This window comes from Chiloscyllium plagiosum, unplaced genomic scaffold (assembly GCF_037043375.1).
Source record: "Chiloscyllium plagiosum isolate Xiang-an unplaced genomic scaffold, Cpla_swu_hap1 HiC_scaffold_10, whole genome shotgun sequence".
In the NCBI taxonomy this organism is placed as follows: Eukaryota; Metazoa; Chordata; class Chondrichthyes; order Orectolobiformes; family Hemiscylliidae; genus Chiloscyllium; species Chiloscyllium plagiosum.
Genome location: NW_028270148.1, coordinates 113,373,215 through 113,390,136, shown reverse-complemented (window position 1 = coordinate 113,390,136; position 16,922 = coordinate 113,373,215). Strand labels below are relative to the sequence as shown.

General features: G+C 40.3%; 1 protein-coding gene across 4 annotated transcripts in view; it reads left to right on the top strand.

Moving 5' to 3' along the window:
• Positions 1 to 16,922, top strand: part of kif16ba (kinesin family member 16Ba) — a 140,956-nt gene that overhangs the window by 90,787 nt on the left and 33,247 nt on the right. For 3 of the 4 annotated variants that reach the window (XR_015758544.1, XM_087991676.1, XM_043696646.2), the window contains exons 23-24: positions 6,665 to 6,787; positions 12,991 to 13,080. Coding sequence is in view for 3 of the 4 variants with exons in the window: in XM_087991676.1 (XP_087847802.1) it covers positions 6,665 to 6,787; positions 12,991 to 13,080 (213 nt within the window). In the remaining variant the exon portion in view is untranslated. Of the gene's footprint in view, positions 1 to 6,664; positions 6,788 to 12,990; positions 13,081 to 14,434; positions 16,299 to 16,922 lie in introns of those variants that run through there. The other variant, XM_087991677.1, reaches the window with a different exon arrangement.

Sequence of the window (16,922 nt, the reverse complement as noted above, 5' to 3'; positions counted from 1 at the left end):
CCTCCCCTAAATAACTTTTTTCAATCCTCCCACTTCCTACAAACCAGAGGGGTGGCTATGAGTATTTGAATGTGTCCCAGCTATGGCTGCCTCTTTGTAGAATACATGTAACAGTCCCTCTTCCACAGCTACACGAGCACCATTCTCCACCTTTTCCTCAGTTACAACGATGGCTGACGGTATCAGTGCAGCCTCGTGTTCCCACAAGGAGCTTGAACATCCACTACACCAACATCTTCCACCCTCACCTCAAATTCATCTGAACCATTTCCAACACCTCCCTTCCCTTCCTGGACCTCTCCAGCGACCAACCTAACACTGACATCTACTTCAAGCCCACCGACTTCCACACTACCTTGACTACACATCCTCCCACCCGCTTCCTGTAAAAACATGATCCCCTACTCCCAATTCCTCCACCTCTGCATATCTGCTCTCAGGATGAGCGATTCCACTCCAGGGCATTCCAGATGTCATCCTACTTCCAGGATCATAATTTTCCCTCCCCTCTTATCCCTCAATCGTATCTCCTCCATTTCCCGCACATTGCCCTTGACACGCAGACGCACAGGTGCCAAGAATAGAATCCCTCTGGTCCTCACATTCAGTCCCACTAATCTCCAAGTCTGGTGTATCATCCACAGCCAATTTTTGCTACCTACAGTTAGACCACACCTCCAAAAGCATATTTCTCCCCACCTTCTATCTACATTCTATAGGGGCCATTTTTTCCATGACCCCCTCTTTAGGTCCACACTCCCTACCAAATCCTTCACCACACCAGGCACCTTCCCCTATCGCTGTAAGAGATACAAAACCTACCCACACCTCCCCCCTCACTTCCATCCAAGGCCCCAAAGGATCATTACAAATCCGACATAGATTTACTTGTATATCTTCAAACCTCATTTACTGCATTTGTTGCTCTCAATGTGGTCTCCTCTACATCTGAGAGACTGAGTGTAAACTCACAGAACAGTTTAGGGAACATTTCTGGTCCCTATACACCCACCAACCCCACCTTCTTGTGGCCATCCATTTCAACTTCCTGTTGCACTCCCCATTGACCTTTCCATTCCGAGTCTCCTCCACCACCTAAACAAGGCCGTCAACAAACTGGAGGAGGAACACCTCATCTTCCACCTCGTGAGCCTACAACCACATGGCTCAACATTGAATCCACCAGTTTCCACTCCTCCGACCCATCCCAGATCCAGTCCTCCAACTCAGCATCACCCTCTTGATCTGACCTACCTGGCATCTTCCTTCCCACCTGTTCACTCCCCACTTCACACTGACCAATCACAATCACCACCTACCTATCTCCATCCTGATAACCCTTCCCCAGCCCCATATCCTCCCCCATTTATTTCTCCGGTCCCTTCCCCCTCCCCAGTCCTGATGAAGGCTTCAGTCCAAAACATTGACTCTCTTGCTCCTCAGAAACTGCCTGACTTGCTCTGCTTTTACCAGCACCATACTTTATTGATTCTATCCCACTTGCCAGGCCAGTAATGACTCTTGCCTTCCTTTGCTAACACACAGATGATATATCCACCAGTGAGCAAAAGCTTGCAGTATTGTCCTTTCTATTTTCCACAAATCTGAACCAAACCCGACCCTTAGCCCAGAATGGCTTACATGAGATTCCTTCATTGCAGAGCTACCAAAATAAAAGCTTTCACCCTAGTTTTACTAAACTTCAAAGCATCCATTGTTCTACAAAGAACCAAGTCCAACTATGTTGCTGCCAAAGTACCAGGCATGTCCCAGTGAATCTCCAACGCCTGTCACCTTTCTAGTGCTATTAAGTTTTTATGAAGCTTGTTCATTTAATGTTTTTATTATGACTTCTCAGCTTTAAATTTTTCAGTAAATGCTAGTTTTTAAAAAGTAATTAACATTCTAGGTTTGAGTCCTAAGATTATATGTGTTCCATGAAAAACTTACATAGAATCATAGAGATGTACAGCATGGAAACAGACCCTTTTGTCCAACTCATAAAAGGTGAAAAACAAATTCACGGTCTGTCGTTATAAAATTATAAGGGGCATGGAAAAGGTCAATCGACAAGGTCTTTTCCCTGCAGTAGGGAAATCCAGAACTAAAGGGCATAGGTTTTAGGGGAAAAATTTAAAAGGGACTTGAGGGGCAACTTTTTCTCACAGAGGGTGGTGCGTATATGGAATGAACTGCCAGAGGAAGTGGTGGAGGCTGGTACAATGTCAACATTTAAAAGGCATCTGGATTGGTGTATGAATAGGAGGGGTTTAGAGGGATATGGACCAAGTGTGGGTAAATGGGATTAGATTAGGATATCTAGGAGAAAGTGAGGACTGCAGATGCTGGAGCTCAGAGTCGAGGGTAGTGCTGGAAAAGCACAGCAAGTCAGGCAGTATCTGAGGAGCAGGAGAAACGACATTTTGGAGAGTATGCCCAAAATGTCGACTCTCCTGCTCCTCAGATGCTGCCTGACTGGCTGTGCTTTTCCAGCACTACACCCTAGATTAGGATATCTGCTCGGTTTGGACAAGTTGGACCAAAGGGTCTGTTTCTGTGCTCTACATCTCTGTGACTCTATGTAAATTTTTCAACAAATATGTAAAATCTTAGGATTCAATCCTACAATATTAATTATTTTTTTAAAAACTAGCATTTAGTGAAAATTAAATGTGACTGCTCTATTTTGAAGAGACCAGTAAAATCCAAAATATACACTCTCTATATTGGGTTTTAAAAATACATACCATTTATATTGCCAAGAGATGGACTTGAAATTGGAAATCCAGCAGTAAGAAGCATTGTCCTTCTAATGTAACTCAGTGGTCCTCCTGTTAGATCTTGCTCATCGTTTAGATGTCAGACTAAGAGTGTATGTCTTTTAAATGTCAAGACTTCAGTTGAATTGACACATGAAAGAGATTGAAGCTGCCAATAACAGAATTCTCAGGTTCTCAAGCTGGTTAGAAAATTAAAGTCCATGCTCAGTAAATGCTGTAGGTATGCAGAAATGTCATTATCGATAAGGGAACTGCTTTTTGTGAGGATTTTACAGCAAATGTAATCTTGAGTCAAAATTTCCAGTGTACAAATCAATTTTTTTTTGCACAACCTACCTTTGTATTTATGATATCAGTCATCCAGCCCTGCAGCATTAGTGACAATGAATTTTTGTTCTTCAAAACAAGATTTGAGATTTCCAGTAATGAGTGAGTGCAATTACATTCCTAAAGGTTTAGCTTCTATGAAAATGTGCAAAGATAAATATAGTTTCCTAAAGATCTTTGCCAGCTTTTATATTTACATTGTACAAATATTTCTGGAGTCCTTCCACTATAGCAGGCTAAGGGCACATCTTGGAAGGAAAGATGCATGAGAAAAGTGCTGGAATACAATGCCAACTAAAAACAAATCCATGACCTGCTTGCATTCTGTTTTGTCGTGCTCTCTGCTGAAAATTGATATCCAGTATTTAATAAGGCATCTCTGGCTTACAATAGAAGCCCATAACTATTTCTTGACAAAAATGAATATTTTTAAGTCAAGGAAATGCTGGGAGAGGAGACACTTATTCCGCCTTGTGAGCCTGTTCTGCTAGTTTAGACCATTCAAGTTTATGTACCTTAATATAATTTAGCTATCGCTTTTAGTGTCCTCATTGAACAGCAATTTTCTCATACACAGTCTTGCAAATTGCAATCCATAGCACTTTAGAAAAAAATGAATTGTACAACTACCCTTTGTGGAAAAAATGATTTTGAAGTGCCTGCTTTTTTGGGTTATGCACAATTATTTTTAATTGTCTCACTGGGGGAGGTTATTTTTTTGCAAATGCACTATTGAACTTCTTTATCAGTTCAGAAGCACCTATTAGATTCCCAAAAACTCAAAGCAATTGAAACCATGTCCTGGTCTCAGGTTCTGGAAACTGAACATAGTACTCCAGTCCAGATGAGGTCTGAGCAAGGTTCTGGACAACTGAAGGATCAGTTCAGTTTTGAATTCAAACTTCCATTGATTTAAAGGCTAATGTTCCATGATTACTTTTGGTTTTGTATCTGTATATTAGCTTTCAGTTCCTTGTGTATGTGGGTACCCAACCCTTCAGATACTGCATAGCTTCTAGTCTCTCAAAATATTTGAAAAAGCATTCTGGTTTTCCTTTCTCAGATCCAGAGTGGGTGAGCTTATTTAGGTATCTTGGATTGCCAGTAAAATATTCATGGGGGCACCTTCTCTTAAAATAGGAAAAGGGTCAAAGCCAGGGTACCATAGGGAAATAGGAAATTGGGTCACACTTAAAATGGAAGAACACTGTGGTGCAGATAATGACCAAAAATCAAAACAAATGTAAAGAATAAGCATAGGAATAACATCATAAAGGAAAATTAGAAAGGCTTTAAGGATAACAGCCAGTTAAAAATATGTTTAAACATCTGCAAGCACATTATGAGCAAACAGCAAAGTTATAGAGTCATAGAGATGTACAGCATGGAAACAAACCCTTTGGTCTAATCCATCCATGCCGACCAGATATCCCAACCCAATCTAGTCCTACCTGCCAGCACCCGGCCCATATCCCTCCAAACCTTTCCTATTCATATACCCATCCAAATGCCTCTTAAATGTTGCAATTCTACCAGCCTCCACCACTTCCTTTGGCAGCTCATTCCATACACGTACCACCCTCTGCGTGAAAAAGTTGCCCCTTACATCTCTTTTATATCTTTCCCTTCTCACCCTAAACCTATGCCCTCTAGTTCTGGACTCCCCCACCCCAGGGAAAAGACTTTGCCTATTTACCCTATCCATGCCCCTCATAATTTTGTAAACCTCTATAAGATCACCACTTAGCCTCCGATGCTCCAGGGAAAACAGCCCCAGCCTGTTCAGCCTCTCCCTGTAGCTCAAATCCTCCAACCCTGGTAACATCCTTGTAAATCTTTTCTGAATCCTTTCAAGTTTCACAACATCTTTCCGATAGGAAGGAGACCAGAATTGCACGCAATATTCTAACAGTGGCCTAACCCATGTCCAGTACAGCTGCAACATGACCTCCCAACTCCTGTACTCAATAGTCTGACCAATAAAGGAAAGCATACCAAATGCCTTCTTCACTATCCTATCTACCTGTGGCTCCACTTTCAAGGACTCCACTTTCAAGGAGCTATGAACCTGCACTCCAAGGCCTCTTTATTCAGCAACACTCCCCAGGACCTTACCATTAAATGTATAAGTCCTGCTAAGATCTGCTTTCCCAAAATGTTGAAGGGCAGAGATGGTAAAGAAGAAATGCCTTTTTTTTAAACCAGGCAGGTGCACATTGATATAACAGAACCACAAGGGGTGAGTAGAGCACTTTTGGAAGTTATTATTCACAAGAATTGGTATGGAATAAGTTATTCAAATTTAAAATAGATCAGTCACCAGTTCCTAACTTGTGTGATTCACATTTATTTTTCTTCCCCCTCTGTCTCATATCTGTTTTGCTTTGTTCCTGATTTAGATTTACAGACTGAAATGAGGAACTTGTAAGGATCTCTAGATGTTTGTTAATGTTTTCTAGCTTGAGTGCTGTGCACTAGTGCAATTAGGCTGCCTACAGCCACTGGCATTTGAAAATGCAATCAATCACTGAGAACCAAGGGATGGAACTTTGCTCTAGCTCTTAAATTAAAAAGAATTTAAGATAAATTACTCATGCCATACATCAGTTGTGTTGGCAGCTGTTACTTTATGTACTAGTTTGTCGGTTATGGTTTGTACTGACGGTTGAACATTTTGGAGAATGCTGCTATTTTCAAACCTCTGAACAATTGTGCTTTGTTTTCCAAGAAGTTTAGAATCAGAAAATAGATACAAAGAAACTTTGATATTGCTATTTATTTTGAACAGTTATTTTGGAAAGCTGTGTTCAATTCTGGGGGTCTTCCTGCTATAGGAAAGATGTTGCTAAACTGGAAAGAGTGCAGATAAGATCTACAAGCAAGTTGCCAGGTTTGGAGGGTTTGAGCTCCAAGAAGAGGCTGAAAACACTAGGGCTATTTTCCCTGGAGTATCAGAGGCTGAGGGTGACTTTATAGAGGTTTATAAAATCATGAGGGGCATGGATAGGATGAATAGCCAAGGTCTTTTTCCCACGGTAAGGGTAATTCAAAACTAGAGGGCATAGGTTTAACATGGGAGAGGAAATATATAAATGGGATCTAAAGGACACCTTTTTCATACAAAGGGTGGTGCGAGCTGCCAGAGGAAGTGGTGGAGGCTGATACAATTACAATATTTAAAAGGTAACTGGATGGATACATACATAGGAAAGGTTTAGAGGATACAGGTCAAATGCTGCCAAATGGGACAAGGTTAATTTAAGATATCTGGTCAGCATACATGAGTTGGACCGAAGGATCTGTTTCCAAGCTGTATATCTCTTGAGTTATACCTTGCACTTAAATTGCAAACAAGGTTTTAAGTACTCTTGTAAGAACTAAAAAGTTAGTATTTCTTTGTCAAGGTTGTCATATGTCTTGTATTACTGAATGTGCCTTTGCTCACCCTTTTATGCTCACTCCTGTATTATTCATTTAGTGTTTAGTATTTCTTACAATCATGATTGCAGCGTTAGTTCACTTTTTTATTACTGACAAGATTTCTCTTGCTTTGATAGCACTTATTCTCTAGAATGCAGGAGACTGATCCAGACAGTCTAAAGGATCCTATTAAAATTAGTATTCCCCGTTACGTCTTGCGTGGACAAGGAAAAGATGAGCACTATGAGTATGAAGTGAAGGTGAGTGTTTAACCTTCTTTCTAATGTAAATATGGCAATTACAAGTCTTTCATTTCTCAGTTCTAAAATCCCCAAGAGGGAAAATTAATTTTTCCACAGCGATTGTTTTTTACCAGCACAGACCAGATATTCAGTTTAAGTATAAGTTAGGCAAGTCTCTTTTGAGTATGAGAGTATCCATTCTGATGTGTGGTCGTTATTAAACGGTGATGTATGATGAGCGTGATTAACATTATAAGTACTCTGAAAATGATTTTATATTGTTAGAGAGCCATCAGTGGCAGGCATAAAATACCACTGCCAGTGATGCACTTCAATGTAATGACTCAATCTCAAAAAAACTGACATTTTCATCTGTCTCCAGTTGAACTGAAAGTGCAGAGACTTTTAGCAAAAGATTTGAAAGGTTCCAGCCTTGATTAAATGTGACAGCAGCAAGAAAGGAAAGTAGAGGGCAAACTGTCATTGGAATCCCGAGAGGCAGTCCTCTGGAACCATCCTACTATGGAAATATATCATGACTTGAGTATAAACCAGTCCTAATTCAACAGGTACAGAATCATAGAATCCCTACAGTGTGGAAATAGGCCATTTGGCCCAACAAGTCCACACTGACCTTCTGAACAGTAACCCACCCAGACCCATTCCCTTACCCCATAACTCTACATTTACCTGACTAATGCACTTAACCTGCACATCCCTGAACACTATGGGTCATTTAGATAGATCACAGGAGAAGTCATGAATAAGTTATCAGTAGATTTATCAGGACAGCAGTAAAATACAAGTGTATTTTTGCGTATTAAAAATATGATGTAATCTATTATTATTCTGTAGTGATAGTGCATTGCCACCAATGTCCTAATAAAGAACTTGGGCAAGTTCTGAATTCTTAACTTCCTTATGTGTTGACAACTTGTGTGTATCGGTTAGTTTTCAATTCCGCGCCTTCACAAGTTGCAATATTTTGAGAAGGTGGAATTTGGGTCAGCACTTCTGGCTGGTAAACCATTTTCTTTGGAACTGATTAGCAAGGTTAGATCTCATGGAATACAGAGAGAACTAGCCATTTGGATACAGAACTGGCTCAAACGTAGAAGACAGAGTGTGGTGGTGGAGAGTTGTTTTCCAGACTGGAGGCCTGTGCCCAGTGGAGTGCCACAAGGATCGGTGCTGGGCCCTCTACTTTTTGTCATTTACATAAATGATTTGCATGCGACCATAAGAGGTACAGTTAGTAAGTTTGCAGATGACACCAAAATTTGAGGTGTAGTGGATAGGGAAGAGGGTTACCTCAGATTACAACAGGATCTTGACCAGATGGGCCAATGGGCTGAGAAGTGGCAGATGGAGTTTAATTCAGATAAATGCGAGGTGCTGCATTTTGGGAAAGCAAATCTTAGCAGGACTTATACATTTAATGGTAAGGTCCTAGGGAATGTTGCTGAACAAAGAGACCTTGGAGTGCAGGTTCATAGCTCCTTGAAAGTGGAGTCGCAGGTAGATAGGATAGTGAAGAAGGCGTTTGGTATGCTTTCCTTTATTGGTCAGAGTATTGAGTACAGGAGTTGGGAGGTCATGTTGCGGCTGTACAGGACATGGGTTAGGCCACTGTTGGATATTGCGTGCAATTCTGTTCTCCCTCCTATCGGAAAGCTGTTGTGAAATTTGAAAGGGTTCAGAAAAGATTTACAAGGATGTTGCCAGGGTTGGAGGATCTGAGTTATAGGGAGAGGCTGAACAGGCTGGGGAGGCTGAGGGGTGACCTTATAGAGGTTTATAAAATTATGAGGGGCATGGATAGATAAATAGACAAAGTCCTTTCCCTGGGGTCGGGGAGTCCAGAACTAGAGGGGCATAGGTTTAGAGTGAAAGGGGAAAGATATAAAAGAGACGTAAGGGGCAACTTTTTCACGCAGAGGGTGGTACGTGTATGGAATGAGCTGCCAGAGGAAGTGGTGGAGGCTGGTAGAATTGCAACATTTAAGAGGCATTTGGATGGGTATATGAATAGGAAGGGTTTGGAGGGATATGGGCCGGGTGCTGGCAGGTAGGACTAGATTGGGTTGGGATATCTGGTCAGCATGGACGGGTTGGACCGAAGTATCTGTACATGCTGTACATCTCTATGACTCTATAATTTGTAGTACAACACTTTAATATTGCTGACAAAAAGACATTTGATTGAAGCTTTTTGTCTTGCACTCATCAGGACAATTTGCATAAATATCCGTTCAAAGGGAAAATGAACATGTACTGCATGACAGGAGAGTAGAGATTGTTTAGCAGATGGAATCTGCTAGATGCATTGTTATGGAGAATCCATCCATTAGTGTTAATTGATAGATAACTGCTAGGATTTGTTTACATTTTAAACCATGCAGGTTGGCTGTGGTCAGGGCATTACCCTCAGAAAGGAACCAATGAATGGCTGTCACTTATTTTCCTGAATTGAAACAGGCGCAATGCATATACTTGTTCTTTCTGAGCACAAAGAATGGAACCCTATGCTGCCAACCAATTTCGGGTTGTCAGTCAGGCTTTCAGTTTGGCACCCCTTTACGTACTTGAAGGTACACGTTAATACAAAGCATCATGTTCTTTGTAGGTAGAACATGTGTATGCTTTGTGCCTTTTTTGAGCAATACTCAGCTTTGGAATTAGTAAATCAGCTGATTTACTGAGAAACCCTGTGCAAGATGACTAATTATTTGCCGCTAACTAATAATAAACATGGAAAAGTTGAGATGTCTAGACTTGATGCTCTGAATTAGAACCAGAAGTAAGCTTTCTTTCAATATTTCTTTTTGAAACATAAGTGTCACTGGTGAAGCTGCAGTTTATAACTCATCCTTTGTCCTGAGATGATGGTGATGGACTGACCCCTCGAAAAAGTTGTTAATGGATTCTCATCTCACTTCAACAGAGGAGTGTCTTAGCAAAAAGGAAAGACTGGTTTATAGTCTAGGTTGATGCCATCTCATGGGAGCCATTAGATGAAATCCTCATCTGCAGTTCACGTGCATTGTATGCAACTGGATTTCTGTGTTGGAGGGCTGGATGGAGGCATCCCACTCACTTGTCCTGAACGCACTTGACTCATTCTCCACAAATGTTGAAATTGCTTGATCACAGATACTTCACTATTTGGGTCTGTTCAATGCTGAATCCAAAAACCCTGCTGCAGGTGGTGATTACTGAAGCAACTGAATGGGATGCTCAAGTTTTCACAGGCTCCTTCTATTGCTTGACCTGCAAATGAGCCATTCAGAGATGCTCAAAATGGTTGACTCATTCACAGATGGCGCATTCTGCAAATTGGAAAGCGTTGTTTTGGGTGAGAGATTCCCACGAATTGATGGGGATATCGCATTTTTCAGGAAGGCTTTGAGCATGTTCTTGAAACATTCCCTCTGCCGTCCTGGTACTACTTGCCATTGGCAGATCTTGGAGTATAGAGCTCACTTTGGAAGTCTTGTGTCAGACATGTGAACATTGTGGCCCATTCAGTTCAGCTGTTTGACCGTAACCAGTGCCTCAATGTTGGGATATCACCCTGAGAGAGGAAATTGATGTTGGAGTGCCTTGCTGCCAGTGGATTTGCAGGAGTTTTTGATGGCATCGCTAATGATCTTTTCCAAGCAATTTGATGTGTCAGCTCTACATTTTCCATATCTGTGACACATACAGGAAGGCTGACAATGCTGCCCTGTGGACCATGAGCTTAGTGTCAGGTTTAAGTCTTGCTTATCAAACATTTTCTTTTCATCAGATAGTTACAGGCTATGCTGGCATATTGAGGCAATGTAAGGTTTTGTTGCTATTGTCTGCCCTTACTGAGGGAAGGCTCCCAAGGTTAGGGAATTGATCAGCAATGTCCAGCAGCTTGCCATGGACCTTGATAGGATTGGGGGAATGGGTACTTGGTGCAGCAGGAGCAGGCTAGTAGATGACCTTTGTGAATGTAAAGTCCATTTTCTCTCATGCGTCTGGTAGTTTGGAGCTTGAGCAAACAGCAGTTCAACAATGGAGGTTGGAGCGGTCTTGGTTCTGAGCAGAAGGTGATGCATTTTGAACAGTTTCCCACTTGACCTGCAGCCAAGCTTTATGACAGAAGGAAGCTTCATCAATGAGTTGAAAGGTTGCAAAAGAGATATCATAGCTTAAGTCACCCCCAGTTTGTGCACATATTGGAATTTTTGTGACGATGAAGCCTTGCATGCCATTATGCAGTAGATGATGAAGATGGCTTTACATGGGCAATCAAATTTGAGGAAGGTGCTCCATAATCTGTTCTGATTGACATGGGCAAAGGCCATGATAGAGGTTGCTGCTGCTCTCTGCACATTTTGTTTGGATTGGCCTTGCTGTGTGGGTCATGTCCACTGTGCCCTTTTATAGACATCCTCCTCAATTGTCTTCTCCCAGTGGCTGAAGGGCTTCTCCTGCAGTCACGATGTGGATTCCATTCATTGAGATACAAATTTGTAGCTTGCTCAGGCACCTGAGAGGGCTGTTATAAGCCAACGTTGTTGAAATCGGACTGGAGCTACATACAAGAGAGACCAGTTAAAAGCAAGTTTCCTTACTTAGATTACATTAGCAAACCAGTAGCAGTCCCTGATTACCTCTGGTCCTCCTTTTGACATGCTACCCAAAGTCAACTTTGTACTCCAGGTTAGCTCCAACTGTAGCTTTGCATGATTGAAATTCCATTTCTTCTCCTCATTATACATTCCTTGAGATAAAGGTCAACATTCTCATAGCCTTTTCAAGTGCTTAAAAGAGCATATTCAGTACCTTTTTAGATGACTTGTATGCCTGAACACCCAAGTTTTTACTGGTCTTCAGTTCCTTGTATTTTTTTACCATTTAAGAAACAGATGAATGTCTTCCAGCTGAATCATCTTATTTTTGACACACTTATTTTAAACTTTCAGAATTGCTGGTCCTGATTCCTTTAGTACTCCAAGGTAAAACTGTCAGGCACTGATGGTTTGTCTATCTTTAATTCTTGTTATTTTCTCTCTCCACTTTTTTGTTCATTTCTGAAATTTTGATACTTTAAGAATTTAAATGAGAACGGTGTGCTGGTTCAAGTGATATACCAGACTTGGTACTTCGTAAACCAGGTAATCGCTAATTCTACCTCTCATGCAAACAAGTGCTCTATGCTTTCATGTTTTGCTGTATCCCTCTTGCAGTGATTACTTGGTATCAGTAAAATACACTTAAATTACTTCTCAACAGAATACTTATTATTTAAAAGATAAAATACAGCTCCTGCTGATGCTTTCATGGATAAGTGTACAATATGAAATGAGTTGTATAAACCAAAAGGCTCCATTCTTTGTTGTTGAGTGGCTTGACCTCACTTTGGCCAATTGTTTTGAGGTCTACTTCTGGGTTCTGGACTGGAGAAGGTAACATCAGCCGTAGTATCAGCTCCTCTGACTCACTGCTGGGAAAAATGACTATTGAACAGGAGCTGTTTTTCCAATAAAAGCAAAATATTGCAGTGACTGCATATCTGAAACAAAGTTCTGAAGAGGAGTCTTACTGCTGCTGTCTCCATGAATGCTGCTATACCTGAATTTCTCCAGCATTCTCTGTGTGTCGATAGCTTTTCTACCTGCCACCAATGCCCTAAGCAGTGTTGCAGATTCACTTCTCCATTTAAAATGAATAGAAAAGAAACTTTGCCCATTGTGGGAAATGTCTAATCTGTAACACAATCTTTACACCTGAACGAAGAGTTGAAAACCAACCCCAAAGCAGGAGTGGAAATGGTCTTAATTGTGATTTTCTGCGGCTGAATAGTCTTCTGGCACATCATGTTTTACACATGCAGAGCAGACACTTTATTGAAAAACGGGAGAGCTGCCAGCAGCTATGGAACCAAATCCCAGAAAATCAATATTTTTAGTTGAATGGAGAAAAGTAGAATTGTGCTTGGATTTTGGCCAACTTCAAAAGTTAATTTATTTTGTCTTTTGCACTGTTATTCATACAATGTATTCCACATGGGGAAAATGTTTAAACAAGGGGAGGCCAAATAATTTTGAGGCTTTATACAAGAGCTTTTCAGTGTTCAGATTGCAACTTACTTAAAAACTGAACTTTTTATACTCCCAACTGTATATTCAAATAAATGAGGTTACTTGTACTATTCTGCAAGAATAAATAACATTACATTCTCTTAGGTAACCATCCTGGAAGATACTTGGACAGTGTTTCGACGATATAGTCGTTTCAGAGAACTGCACAAAATAATGAAGGCAAAATACCCAGAGGTAAACAATTTTTGAAAATTTGGTAATAAGTCTAGTACTGTGACATGACAATGAGACATATGCTTCACCCTTCTGTTAAAGCAGTTAAACAATAGAGAAGCCAAGGCTTCACTTGTTCCTGCAGTTTTGATCCGTTTATGTGCCAGATTGTAGTCTTTTAGTTGAATACCAAGGCCACTTTTTCACATTTATTTCGTGAAGCCCTTCTGTTGCTGGAATATGCAATATTTGCAGATAGACTAGAGCTGAATGGAAAATTGATAAAACCTGGATAATGTGTGTATGCACACTCTATTTACAGCAGATGTTAGTTTAACATTAAGTATAGTAAAACTACAAATTCTGCAAATCTGAAACAGAAAATATGGGAAACTGTCATCATATTAATCAGCACCTCCCATAATGGAATAATGTGGGACAGATAAATCACCCGTTTCTGAAATTGAGCTCAGCTTTCACTTGAAGGGAATGTTTCAAACATTCTTCTCCATCAACTGGGTTCTGTACCATTTCGCCGCATTTTCTTGTTTCCTTTCAAGCCTATTTTCCTCCCCCCACCCCGTCACTTCATTTGTTCCCAGGTTCTCCATATATCTTAAAACGCATTCATATTGTGGTGTAAGGTGTATGTTATTTAAACTCTAAAATAAATTTAGGAAATATATGTTTTGAACTAGTTACATGTGGGGTTTGATCTTTGTGTATGGGTAGGTTTCATTGACAGAATTTCTGGAGCACTCGCTCTTTTTGTTTAAAAACCAGAATGAGGATATATTTCCTGGAGTGATACTGGTAATTTGTATTGCAAGAATTTTGAGTGAACAGGGTATTAGCTTGCTTTCAATTAGAAAGATCAAGATTTTTTTCTTTTGCTTAGGAGGAAAGGCACACAGCTTGGAAAGGTTTTAGTTTCAACTGGCAGGAGTTAGTTCAGAAGATTGAGACAATATGTTGCCTCAGTGTAAAGTTTTTAGTTTCAGGCTACCAGGCGAAAAATGATCGGTTAGAATGCTGAAGACTTCATTGGAAGCTGAGAAAGTCCGAGCTCAGTTGTGTGCATGCATAAGCAAGGGACTATTAAATTCTCAGTGAAATGAAAGCAACATTTAAAGTAAATCTAGAGATCTAATAGTGAAAGGAATGTTCTCTGATATTTGAGTACTGTAAAGGAATGCCGTTGGGATAGATTATCAGCATCGTTTACACTGTGTTATCTGTAAATAGCTTGGTTTATTCTATTTTACCATTTATATTACATAGTAAGTTAGTTTTATTGTTACAACCAAATCTTTGTGTATTTGAGTCTGTATGAAAGAGCACCTCATTGGATCATATTTCCATTTATGACTTCCAGATTTCAGACTGGGATTTGACTTGTCCAATAAGAACATCAGCTAGAATCATAACATCTTTTGTAATGCCTCCTCCTGTATTGTGTATCATTTTCTCACTTTGATCATCATCTTCTGTTTTGAAGAATCTATCTATCTCAGCCTTAAAAATCTTCCAGGACACTGCTTCCACTGCGTTTTTGAGGAAGAGAGTTCTGAGACACACTTTTTTTTCCCATTTGTAGAAAAACACCAGGTTTTTAACACGCTGCTGGCTTTCATTTCTTACTCTTCATGGCTACTTGTGTTTTAAAAGTTGCAAAATTCATTTTCATATAAATTTAACTGGATCTGCTTTTGCAGAAGTGACAAATGGTTCTAATGTGGCTATTTGTTAGGATTTCTGTCATTGATTCTGCTTTGTATAAGAGAAGAATGTCTTCTCGGTCAAGTTAACAATTTTGGCTCCAATATCTTGTCTTAAATCTCATGATACTCCAGAAATATTTGACTTTATTGTATAATAGGTTAGAGTGTAGGACTTTTTTAAGGATTTGTGGTTACTGCTAAATTTAGTGTCATTTTCTGTCACTTCACATCAACCTTTTCATTCAAAATGCAGCCGTGCAGACCTTGCTGCTTTCATTCTGTGCTTGAAATGCATGGTTACAATTGTTGGAAAACAGTAAATGCACCCGAGTAATTGTCGATATCATGTAAAACTTGGCCCCTGACTTTTGGCAAAGACCTTTCTCATGCATTATTTATAGGTTGGCCCTGATTCATAGCCTAAAAATCTAGTCTTTCTGCTTACAACCTGTTTATAACTGAAGTCCAAACTCATCTTGGTGGAATCTAGAATGATGCACCATTGGAAACGGTTGTTCAAACCCTCGTGCCTGTGCACATCAACAAGGTGCATGATGCAATCCTGCCAGTTTCCCCCTCAAAGGTGGCAACATACTATTAGGAAGGAACTGTAGATATAGAACACAGTTCAAACTTGGTCATTGAGGTTACAACGCAAATAATTGTGCAGCAGCTAGAGAATTTAAGATATTAAAAAATTGAACAAGGAATCACGGTCTTAACCTGTGTGATGGACTGTTCATTCTGGGATGAGAAGGAATTTCTTCACTGCCACAAGCTTCTGAGGTGGAGAATTTCACAGATACACCACTCTGAGTGAAGTCTCTGAATACAGAGTCAGAGTTATACAGCATAGAAGAGGCCTTTCTGCCCAAAGAGTCTGAGCTGACCTATCTACAGTAATTCCACCTCACAGCACTTGGTAATAGCCTTAAATGTTATGACATCCCAAGTGCTTTCCATTGTACTACTTTTAAAGGTTGTAAGATTTCCCTTCTCTTCTACCTTCCCAGGCAGCGCATCCCAGATTCCCACTACCCCATCACTAAAAAAAATCTTTTCGTCAGTCCTCTCTAAACTTGCTGCCCTTCACCTTTTATAAATGCTCCCTTGTTACTGACCCTTCAACTAAGGGGAGCAGCTGCTTTCTATTCATCCTGCCCATGCTTCAGAGTCTTAATTACATCAATCAGGTTCACCCTCAGCCTTCTCTGCTCTAAAGAAAAATACTGAGCTTATCCAGCACATATTCAAAAAAGAAATAGATTTCTGGAAGCTAAAGGTGGGTGGATGGGTGTGTGTGTTAGCATTACGGAGGTCCAAGTTTGTTGTTAAATCATTCAAGAAATCTGGGATCTCCTGTATATAGTGGTGCAAATTCCACTGAATTTGTGGAATGCTGTAGCTGATGAAGGTCATCTTAATGCAATTCAAGAAGCAGTTTGTGACACTTGAATCAATTCTGCAAATGAAGACTTTTTAAGTGGATTTTAATGCACACTCAGTGCATCCTTTGATGCCAAATCATGTTGGTATCTACACTGTGAACAAAAAGGAATGGAATTGTAACCTGTTGTTTTTGAATTTAATTAATACATGTGTACTAGATTCATTAACTTTTTGCCTTTCTCCGTGGAAGGTATTATTTGTGTGTAACTAAAAATATAAAAAAATACTTTTAGCCTCCTTTTGTCTATTTTGGGGGTGTGGGGTGGGAGCGATTTGAGATTGTTTTGGCCAATGTGTTAACTGAAAACAACTTCAAGTTTGGAGGATAGTGGAAGAAATTGAGGCAGGCAGTGGACCTGAGGTGGGGGATGGAGTGGGGAGGTGGTTAGTAAATAAGAGGATTGCCTTGTGAGCAAAGGCAAAGCCTGGGATTCTACTCACTGGAGTTTAGAAGAATAAGAGGTGATCATCTTGAAAGGATTTGACAGGATAAATGCTGAGAGGATGTTTCTCCCTCATGGGAAGACTCTAGGGCCAGAGTGCACAGTCTCCTTCGAATTAAAGGCTTTAAGACTGAGGTAAGGAGGAATTTTTTTGAGGATTGAGATTCTTTGAAACTCCTTTCCACAGAGAGCAGTGGGAGTTAATCCTTGTGTATTTTTTAGGCTGAAGTAGCTTCTTGATCAGTAGAGA